Source organism: Ammospiza nelsoni, chromosome 3 (assembly GCF_027579445.1).
Source record: "Ammospiza nelsoni isolate bAmmNel1 chromosome 3, bAmmNel1.pri, whole genome shotgun sequence".
Taxonomy (NCBI): Eukaryota; Metazoa; Chordata; class Aves; order Passeriformes; family Passerellidae; genus Ammospiza; species Ammospiza nelsoni.
The window spans coordinates 114,937,808-114,948,496 of record NC_080635.1 but is presented as its reverse complement, the minus strand read 5'-3'; the positions used below and the strand labels follow the sequence as shown (position 1 = coordinate 114,948,496).

The 10,689-nt window shown below is 63.6% G+C and overlaps 1 protein-coding gene across 1 annotated transcript in view; it reads right to left on the bottom strand.

The window, feature by feature from the left end:
• Positions 1-10,157: 10,157 nt before the first annotated feature.
• DTNB (dystrobrevin beta) overlaps positions 10,158-10,689 on the bottom strand; it is a 147,691-nt gene continuing 147,159 nt past the window's right edge. The window contains exon 22 of the mRNA XM_059467613.1: positions 10,158-10,371. Within this exon, the coding sequence (XP_059323596.1) occupies positions 10,285-10,371 (87 nt within the window). The 3' untranslated portion in view covers positions 10,158-10,284. The remainder of the gene's footprint in view (positions 10,372-10,689) is intronic.

Genomic DNA, 10,689 nt, shown 5'->3' with positions numbered 1-10,689 from the left:
TCAGGGGGCTCAGGGGGCTCGGGGGGCTCAGGGGGCTCGGGGGGCTCAGGGCTGGGCTGGTGAAGCTCCCGATACCCCAAAGGAGCTGTGGGCAGCTGCCAGTGCCACTCCCAGCACCTGGCACAGCTGTTGTTTCAGTGCCCAAAGCCCGGGTTTGATCCAGGCCTGGGCAGGTGCTGAGGATGGGGGGACTCTGGGGGGACCCTCGGAGCACCCAGCACCCCCTGGGCACCGTCTGGGCACCGCTGGGGCTGCCAGGCTGTGGCACAGAGCCCGGCGGTGCCCAGGCTGTGCCCGGCTGTGCCCGGGTTGTGTTTGGCTGTGCCCTGGCTGTGCCTTTCTGTGCCCCGGCTGTGCCCCAGCTGTGCCCGGCTGTGCCCTGGCTGTGCCTTTCTGTGCCCCGGCTGTGCCCTGGCTGTGCCCCAGCTGTGCCCGGCTGTGCCTTGGCTGTGCCCTGGCTGTGCCCTGGCTGTGCCCTGGCTGTGCCCTGGTTGTGCCCTGGCTGTGCCCGGCTGTGCCCGGGTTGTGTTTGGCTGTGCCCTGGCTGTGCCCTGGCTGTGCCCGGCTGTGCCCGGCTGTGCCCTGGCTGTGCCTAGCTGTGCCTGGCTGTGCCCTGGCTGTGCCCGGCTGTGCCCTGGCTGTGCCTTTCTGTGCCCGGCTGTGCCCGGCTGTGCCCTGGCTGTGCCTAGCTGTGCCTGGCTGTGCCCTGGCTGTGCCCGGCTGTGCCCTGGCTGTGCCTTTCTGTGCCCGGCTGTGCCCGGGTTGTGTTTGGCTGTGCCTTGGCTGTGCCCCAGCTGTGCCCTGGCTGTGCCCGGGTTGTGTTTGGCTGTGCCCCAGCTGTGCCCGGCTGTGCCCTGGCTGTGCCCTGGCTGTGCCCGGGCTGTGCCCAGCTGTGCCCTGGCTGTGCCCTGGTTGTGCCCGGGCTGTGCCCAGCTGTGCCCTGGCTGTGCATTTCTGAGCCCCGGCTGTGCCTGGACTGTGCCTGGGTTGTGCCCTGGTTGTGCCCAGCTGTGCCCGGCTGTGCCCTGGCTGTGCCCTGGTTGTGCCCTGGCTGTGCCCCAGCTGTGCCCGGCTGTGCCCTGGCTGTGCCCAGGTTGTGTTTGGCTGTGCCTTTCTGTGCCCGGCTGTGCCCGGCTGTGCCCTGGCTGTGCCCTGGCTGTGCCTTTCTGTGCCCGGCTGTGCCCTGGCTGTGCCCTGGCTGTGCCTTTCTGTGCCCGGCTGTGCCCGGCTGTGCCAGGAGCGAGCGCAGCCCCGAGAGGGGCCCCTGGGCAGGGCTGCCCTGGCCCTCCCTCCGTGCTGGGAGCTCCCGGGGCACGGGGGGGCACTGCGGAATAGCGCATTAATTAACAATGCTAATTAACGGCTGTTCCCTGCGGGACAGGCCCTGCTCGCTGCCAGGGGTGAACCGATGGGGAGCCCGGCTGGGAAGGAGCAGAGCATGGCATTGATCCCCCAAATCACACAGGCTGGGATGGGCATTGATCCCCCAAATCTCACGGGCTGGGATTGGGATGGGCATTGATCCCCCAAATCACACAGGCTGGGATGGGCATTGATCCCCCAAATCACACAGGCTGGGATTGGGAGTGGCATTGATCCCCCAAATCACACAGGCTGGGATTGGGAGTGGCATTGATCCCCCAAATCACACAGGCTGGGATTGGGAGTGGCATTGATCCCCCAAATCACACAGGCTGGGATTGGGAGTGGCATTGATTCCCCAAATCACACAGGCTGGGTCCTGCTGGGCTGGGATTGGGATTGATCCCTCAGATCCCATAGGCAGGGTCTTGCTCGGCTGAGATTAAACCCTCAAATCCCACGGGCAGGATTGCACTGAGCTGGGATAGACCCTGCAAATCCCATGGGTTGGGTCCTAATGGGCTGGGATTAAACCCTCAGGTCCCATGGGCAGGGACTGGGATTTACCCCCTGATCCCATGGGCAGGGATTGGGATTGGGATTGGGATTGGGATTGGGACTGGGATTGGGATTGGGATTGGGACTGGGATTGGGATTTACTCTCTGATCCCGTGCTGGGGAGCAGCCCCACATGGGCTGGGCTGGGCAGAGGAGGAGGAAGAGGAGGAGGAAGAGGAGGATGCCCATGGCTCATCCACCTTCCCCAGCAGGCCCTGCTGTCCCCACGGTGTCCCCACGGTGTCCCCACGGTGTCCCCACGGTGTCCCCATGGTGTCCCCATGTCCCCAGCGCCACCGTGCCCCCCGGGGGTGGCAGCTCCATCCCCTGCAGGCTGAGAGCCCCGTGGTGTCCCTGTGGTGTCCCCTTGGTGTCCCCATGTCCCGGTGGTGTCCCCAGGGTGTCCCCAGGGTGTCCCCAGGGTGTCCCCAAGGTGTCCCCATGTCTCCAGCGCCACCGTGCCCCACGGGGGTGGCAGTTCTATCCCCTGCAGGCTGAGGAGCCCTGTGGTGTCCCCACGATGTCCCATGGTGTCCCCATGTCCCCAGAGCCACCGTGCCCCCAGAGCAGCTCAGCCCCAGCCCTGTCCCCCTCCCCGGGCAGGACGTGTCCCCTGCTGTCCCCAGGCAGCGTCCCCTGCCACCGCTGCTGCCACCCCTACACTGGGGTGTCCCTGGGGTCCCAGCCAGCCCTGTGACCGCACCGCGGTAACGCGGTGACACGGTGACACGGTGACACGGTGACACGGTGACAGCTGCAGGGCAGGGCGGGTCCCTGGGGCGGGATGGGGTTAATTAGGGATTAATTATTCATGCCTGGGGGCGGCTCCAAATTAAACCGGGCTGGTGACACGGCCTGGGGAGTGCTGGTGGCACCGTGTGACAGTGGGACAGGGTGTGCCCGTGTGCTGGCAGTGTCACCGTGTGCTGGCAGTGTCACTGTGTGCCAGGGTGTCACCGTGTGCTGGCAGTGTCACCGTGTGCTGGGCAGTGTCACTGTGTGCCAGGGTGTCACCATGTCCTGGCAGTGTCACCGTGTGCTGGGCAGTGTCACTGTGTGCTGGGCAGTGTCACTGTGTGCCAGGGTGTCACCGTGTGCCAGGGTGTCACCATGTCCTGGCAGTGTCACTGTGTGCCAGGGTGTCACTGTGTGCCAGGGTGTCACCATGTGCTGGCAGTGTCACTGTGTGCCAGGGTGTCACCGTGTGCTGGCAGTGTCACTGTGTGCTGGGCAGTGTCACTGTGTGCCAGGGTGTCACCATGTCCTGGCAGTGTCACTGTGTGCTGGGCAGTGTCACTGTGTGCCAGGGTGTCACCGTGTGCTGGCAGTGTCACCATGTCCTGGCAGTGTCACTGTGTGCCAGGGTGGGGGTGACCCTCCCTGGCCACCTGTGCCAGGCCCTGGGGACACAGGTGTGGTGACACTGGTGACACAGCTGCCAAGCTGAGCAGTGCCATGGGGCAGTGAGGGTGGCAGCGCTGGTGGCCAAGGGATGGTGACCCCGAGGGACGCAGGTGTGATGCCACCCGCACTGGAGGGACCCCAGGGGACCCGGGCATGGTGCCACCATGGCTCAGGTGACCCAAGGGACATGACTGTGATGGTCCCACGGCCAGAGGGATCCCGAGACTCAGCTGTGGTGGCATCGTGGCCCCAGGGCCCGCAAGCTGCTGGCACTGCCACTGCTGGGTGCTCCTGGTGTCCTGGTTCCGTGTCCCAGTGCTGTGTCCTGGTGCCACTCCTGGTGACATGCCCTGGTGCCGTGTCCTGGTGCCACTCCCAGTGTCGTGTCCTGGTGCCCTGTCCCGGTGCCACTCCTGGTGCCATGTTCTGGTTCTGTGTCCCGGTTCCATGTCCCTGTGCCAGTCCTTGTCCATGTCCCGGTGCCGTGTCCCAGTTCTGTGTCCCGGTTCTGTGTCCTGGTGCCGTGTCCCGGTTCTGTGTCCCGGTTCCATGTCCCGGTGCCGTGTCCCGGTGCCATGTCCCGGTTCTGTGTCCCGGTTCCGTGTCCCGGTGCCGTGTCCCGGTTCCGTGTCCCGGTGCCGTGTCCTGGTTCCGTGTCCCGGTTCCGTGTCCCGGTGCCGTGTCCCGGTTCCGTGTCCCGGTTCCGTGTCCCGGTGCCGTGTCCCGGTTCCGTGTCCTGGTGCCGTGTCCCGGTTCCGTGTCCCGGTGCCGTGTCCCGGTTCCGTGTCCCGGTTCCGTGTCCCGGTTCCGTGTCCCGGTGCCGTGTCCCGGTTCCGTGTCCCGGTTCCGTGTCCCGGTTCCGTGTCCCGGTGCCGTGTCCCGGTTCCGTGTCCCGGTTCCATGTCCCGGTTCCATGTCCCGGTTCCGTGTCCCGGTTCCGTGTCCCGGTGCCGTGTCCCGGTTCCGTGTCCCGGTTCCGTGTCCCGGTGCCGTGTCCCGGTGCCGTGTCCCAGTGCCGTGTCCCGATACCATGTCCCGGTTCCATGTCCCGGTACCATGTCCCGGTTCCATGTCCCGGTTCCATGTCCCGGTACCGTGTCCCGGTACCGTGTCCCGGTACCACTCCCGCCGTGCCGCTGCCGCTGCCTCCGCCCGGGGAGGAGAGCAGAGCAGCTGCGGCCGTGCCCGCTGTCCCCGCTGTCCCCGCTGTCCCCGCTGTCCCTCCCGCCTGACCTCGTTTCCCGGTTATGCAACCGCGGCCGGTTCCTCTCAGCGGCGATGGCCGCAGCCCGGGCACCGCGGGCACCGCGGGCACCGCGATCCCGCAAGGGGCTCAGTGTCCCCCGGTGCCACCGGGGCCCGTGCCACCCCTGGCTGTGGGAGCGCCGGTGGCACCGGTGGCACGGCGCGGGCGGTGCCCCGTCCCTGGGGACACGGCGAGTGCCACACGGAGCCGCGGGGCGGGCAGGGTGGGCACGGGGTGGGCACAGCCTGGGGCCGCACCCGCGTCACCTGTGCCACCCATGGGCAGGAGGAGGAGGAGGAGGAGGAGGGGGCTGGGATGAAGGGCAGGGGGGGCAGCGATGAAGGGATCGAGCCGGGGATGGGATGGGATGGGATGGGATGGGGTGGGATGGGATGGGATGGGATGGGATGGGATGGGATGGGATGGGATGGGATGGGGGGCCGGGGGAGCAGCCCCGGGACCTGGCGCTGAGCCGAGCCCCCGGCCCCGTGTTGGGGGACACCGGGTGTACAGGGGGTCCCTGAGGGTGCACAGAGACCCTGGGGTGTCCACGGGGTGTTTGGGGCGCCCGTGCTCTCTCCTTGGGGTGCTTGAGCTTCTGGGGACCCTCCATGGGGCACTTGGGGTCCTCAGGGTCTCTGTGGGGCTCCCGCGGCCTCCTTGGAGTGCACCAGACCTGAGGCGTCCATGGGGCTCCTGGGGTGTCCATGGGGTTCCTGGGGTGTCCATGGGGCTCCTGGGGTGTCTATGGGGCTCCTGGGGCGTCCATGGGGTTCCTGGGATGTCCATGGGGTTCCTGGGGCGTCTATGGGGCTCTTGGGGTGTCCATGGGGTTCCTGGGATGTCCATGGGGTTCCTGGGGTGTCCATGGGGTTCCTGGGGTGTCCATGGGGCTCTTGGGGTGTCCATGGGGTTCCTGGGATGTCCATGGGGTTCCTGGGGTGTCCATGGGGCTCTTGGGGTGTCCATGGGGTTCCTGGGGTGTCCATGGGGCTCTTGGGGTGTCCATGGGGTTCCTGGGATGTCCATGGGGTTCCTGGGGTGTCCATGGGGCTCTTGGGGTCTCCGTGGGGCCGAGCAGGAGCTGCCCCTCCCCCTGCAGCCGGGAACAATCGGGATTAATTACGGCTCTAATGAGGAGTGAGAGGGTTACGGCCCGGGGGACGAGCGGGCGGCCCCGGCGCGGTGCCAGAGCCGGGTACGCGACAGCGCCGTCGCCACCTCGATGTCCCCAGGCCCGGGGTTTGCTGTGGGCGTCCCCGCCTTGGTGCCAGCGGGCATCGGGGGTTCTGTCACCGCCCTGATGCCCCAGTCCCGCTCTCCCCGGCCAAATGTGCGGCCGTGCGGGGGAAGGGAAGGGAAGGGAAGGGAAGGGAAGGGAAGGGAAGGGAAGGGAAGGGAAGGGAAGGGAAGGGCGGGGCAGCACATCTGGCAGCTGTGCCGTGCCGAACAGTGCGCGCTCTGTGCGGTGACCGCGGCCATGACCAATGCGGGATCTCCGCTCCCGCAGCTGCTCCGGCCCCAGGGAAGCCTCGCTGCCCTTTGCCATCGAACCCGAGCTCTGCCGCATGGCCGGGGGACAGGAACCGGGGGAGGAGATGGAGATGGAGGGGACAGCACCCCGGGGAGGAGATGGAGATGGAGGGGACAGGAACCCGGGGAGGAGATGGAGATGGAGGGGACAGGAACCCGGGGAGGAGATGGAGCTGGTAAACACTTGGCGGATGGCAGAACACGGCTCCGTGCTCGCAGGCTGCTGCTGGAATCCTTCCCCGGGACTGCGGCATCGGCTGCGGCTCGCCAGCCGCTCGTGGGGACAGTGCTGATCCCTCCTGGGGACAGTGCTGATCCTGGGGACAATGCTGATCCTGGGGACACTCCTGATGGCTCCCGGGGACAGTGCTGATCCTGGGGACAGTGATGATCACTCATGGGGACAGTGCTGATCCTGGGGACGGTCCTTCCTGATCCTGGGGACAGTCCTGCTACTGGGGACAGTCCTGCTCTGGGGACAGTCCTGCTCTGGGGACAGTCCTTACCCCAGGGACAATTCTGATCCTGGGGCTCCCAGGGACAGTCCTGCTTCTGGGGACAGTCCTGATCCCGGGGACAGTCCTGCTCGCTCCTGGGGACAATCCAAGTCCTGGGGACAATCCTGCTCCTGGGGATAATTCTGCTCCAGGGACAGTCTTGCTTGGTCCCAGGGACAGTCCTGATCCTGGGGACAATCCCACTCCTGGGGACAGTCCTGCTCCAGGGACAGTCCCCCACTCCCTGTGCCTGCAGGAACAGGGAATGGCACCGGAGCACTGTTCAGCCCAGGGGGCAATTAAAAAGGGGTTAATTACCTCCCCAGGGACACCCTGGCTGTGTGGGCACTGCCAGGGCTTGGGGAGCCAGGAGTGGCCATAGCCAGCCCTGTCCTTGTGTGTGGCACCCACAGAGCAGGCACTGTGGGACATGGCTCCTGTCCCCGTGGCAATTGGCATGTCCCTGTCCTGGCATTAACCTGTCCCCATATAAATGGGCATGTCCCTGACCTGGCATTAATCTGTGCCCATTCCCTACCCCATGGCAATGGGGATGTCCCTGACCTGGCATTAACCTGTCCCCATTCTGTGCCCCATGGCAGTTGTCATGTCCCTGTCCTGGCATTAACCTGTTCTCGTGACAATTGGGATGTCCCTGTCCTGGCATTGACCCATCCCCATGGCATTTGAGATGTCTCTGTCCTGGAATTAACCTGTCCCCATGGCAACTGGCATGTCCCTGTCCTGGCACTAACCCATCCCTATTCCCTGCCCCATGGCAATGGAGATGTCCCTACCTTGGCATTACCCGGGGGTGCCAGCACAGGGACAGGGACCGGGCTCTGCCCCAGGGCTGCCCATGGGTAAGCACTTTTAGGTGCATTTTCCTTGGGTTCGTTTTTTTTCAGGTGCATTTTCCTTGGGTTCGTTTTTTCAGGTGCATTTTCCTTGGTTTGGTTTTTTCAGGTGCATTTTCCTTGGGTTCGTTTTTTCAGGTGCATTTTCCTTGGTTTGGTTTTTTCAGGTGCATTTTCCTTGGGTTGGTTTTATTCAGGTGCATTTCCTTGGGTTGCTTTTTTTCGGGTGCATTTCCTTGGGTTGCTTTTCCAGGTGCATTTTCCTTGGGTTGGTTTATTCAGGTGCATTTTCCTTGGGTTGGTTGGTTTTATTCAGGTGCATTTCCTTGGGTTGTTTTTTTCCAGGTGCATTTCCCTTGGGTTGGTTTTGCCCCAGGGAATTGCAAATGGCAATCCTGATCAGGAGGGTGCAGCTGGTGTGAGCTCCATGTCCCTGCCCCAGCCTGTGTTCAGCCCAGGGGGCAATCAACAAGGGGTTAATTACCTCCCTAAGTGACACCCTTGGGTGGCATGTCACAACAGCCAAAGGTGCTGCACGCCCAAATGCACCAAATTCAGCTGAAAACCCTCGTGAAGTGGTCCCTGCCTCTGTCCTGGTCCCCTTCTCTCCATCCTCGTCCCCATCTCCATCCCCATTCCTATCTCCATCTCACCATCTCTCCTCATCTCTGTCCTTATTTCCATTCCCATCCCTGTCCTTATTCCCATCCCTCTCCCCATCCCTGTCCTTATCCCAATTCCCATCTCCATCTCCCATCCCTCTTCCCATCTCTGTCCTTATCCCCATCCCTCTCCCCATCCCCGTCCCCATCCCCGTCCCCATCCCTGTTCTTGCTCCCATCCTTCTCCTTGTCCCCACCACTGTCCTTGTCCTCGTCCCCATCCCTGTTCTTGTCCCCATTCCCATCCCTGTCCTTGTCCCCATTGCCATCTCCATCTCCCATCCCTCTTCCCATCTCTGTCCTTATCCCCATCCCTGTCCCCGTCCCTGTTCTTGCTCCCATCCTTCTCCTTTTCCCTGTCCCCATCCCTGTCCTTATCCCCATCCCCATTCCCCTTCCCATCCCTGTCCTTGTCCCCATCCCTGTCCTCATTCCCATCCCTGTCCTTGTCCCCATCCCCGTCCCCATCCCTGTTCTTGCTCCCATCCTTCTCCTTGTCCCCATCCCCATCCCTCTTCTTGTCCCCATTCCCATCTCCATCTCCCATCCCTCTCCCCATCCCTGTCCTTTCCCCCATTCCCATCCCTGTTCTTATCCCCATTTCCATCCTTCTCCCAATCCGTATCCCCATCTCTCTCCTCATCCCTATCCTTGCTCTCATCCCTGTCCCTGTCCCCATCCGCATTCTTAAACCCATCCCCATCCCCATCCCTGTCCTTGTCCCCATTCCCATCCTGGTCCCTGTCCCTGCCTCTGTCCACATCCCTGTTCACATCCCTGTCCTTGTCCCCATCCCTGTCCTTGTCTCCATTACCATCCTCATCCTTATCCTCGTCCCCATCCCTGTTCTTATCCCCATTGCCATCCCTGTCCCCATCCCCATCCCTGTCTCCATCCCTGTCCTTATCCCCATTCCTGTCCCTGTACCCATCTCCATTCCTGTCTCACACCCGTCCTCATCCCTGTCCTTGTCCCTGTTCCCATCCCCATCCCCATCCCTGTCCCCACCCCTGTCCTTATCCCCATTCCTGTCCCCATCCCTGTCCCATTCCTATCCCTGTCCCCTTTCCCATCTGGAGCTGCTCTTCCCTCCAGGTTCTCCTGGCTGCCCTGGCAGCTCCTTCCCAACATTTACACCAAGCCAGGCTGTGGCCACCAGGGTGTTCATTGTCCCTGTCCCTGTCCACCAGGATGTTTATTGTCCCTGTCCCTGTCCCCGTCCACCAGAGTGTTTGTTGTCCCTGTCCCTGGCCACCAGGGTGTTTGTCTCTGTTGCTGTCCCTGGCCAACAGGGTGTTTATTGTCCCTGTCCCTGTCCCTGCTGTGGGGAGGGGGCACACCTGGGGGTGCTGGGGGTCTCTGCCACCCCGGCTCCCTCATTTCCCCAAATTCCACCCAAACAGCCCAGCTCCTGGTGCTGCTGCTCCTCTCAGCCTGGCCCTGCTCCTCCCTCCATCCCTGCTTGGGCTGGGTCCACCAGAGGTTGGTGACCCACCACAGCCCCACCCCTGCATCCCACCACCCACCCGGGAGGCTGTGGCCTCACACCTGGCTCCAGGTAAGGGCTGAACCCCCCAGGTGTGGGCAGGAGCTCCAGGTGGGTTTGGAAAGGCTGAATCCCCATTGCAGGAGCTCCAGGTGGGTTTGTAAAGCTGAATCCCCATTGCAGGAGCTCCAGGTGGGTTTGGAAAGGCTGAATCCTGAACCCCCCCTGCAGGAGCTCCAGGTGGGTTTTTAAGGCTGAACCCTGCCTGCAGGAGCTCCAGGTGGGTTTTTAAGGCTGAACCCTGCCTGCAGGAGCTCCAGGTGGGTTTGGAAAGGCTGAACCCTGCCTGCAGGAGCTCCAGGTGGGTTTTTAGGGCTGAACCCCCCAGGTTTTGTGCAGGGGTGACCCTGGGGGCTGCTGCCCTCTGTTCCATGCACGGGGAGGGACAGAGCCAGGGGCAGTGACCCCGTGGGGGTGACAGTGGCTCTGTTGGGGGGACCCTGGGAGGGAGCAGCACACAGAGCCACCAGCAGTGTCCTTTCAGGTGTTATTTTTGTTTTTTAAGCCTGCCTGAGCGGCTGAGCCGGGCGGGAACACACCGAGGGTGCATGCAATGGCCTGAGGGGCAGGAGAGGCCTCGGGACAGCTCCCGGTGCTGGCTCCAGGTGGTGGAGATCGGTCACAGTTGCACGATGGTGATGGATGGGCTGGAACGGCCTCTTCTGAGGGGGGAGACGTCCCTCGGTCGCAGGAGCATCCTCCGAGCCTGCGGCACCGGGAAACCCGTCAGGGACTGCGGGGATCCTGCAGAAATCACCCAGAAATCCCCCAGAGATCCTGCAGGGATCCTGCAGAAATCACCCAGAAATCCCCCAGAGATCCTGCAGGGATCCTGCAGAAATCACCCAGAAATCCTGCAGAGACACTGCAGAGACCCCACAGGAATCCCACAGAAATCCCCCAGAGATTTCACCTGGCCCCAGAGCCAGCAGTGCTGGGAGCAGGGATGGGAACGGAGCTGGGAAGGGAATGGAGCCCCAGGAGAGGCTGAGGGAGCTGGGAAGGGGCTCAGCCTGGAGAAAAG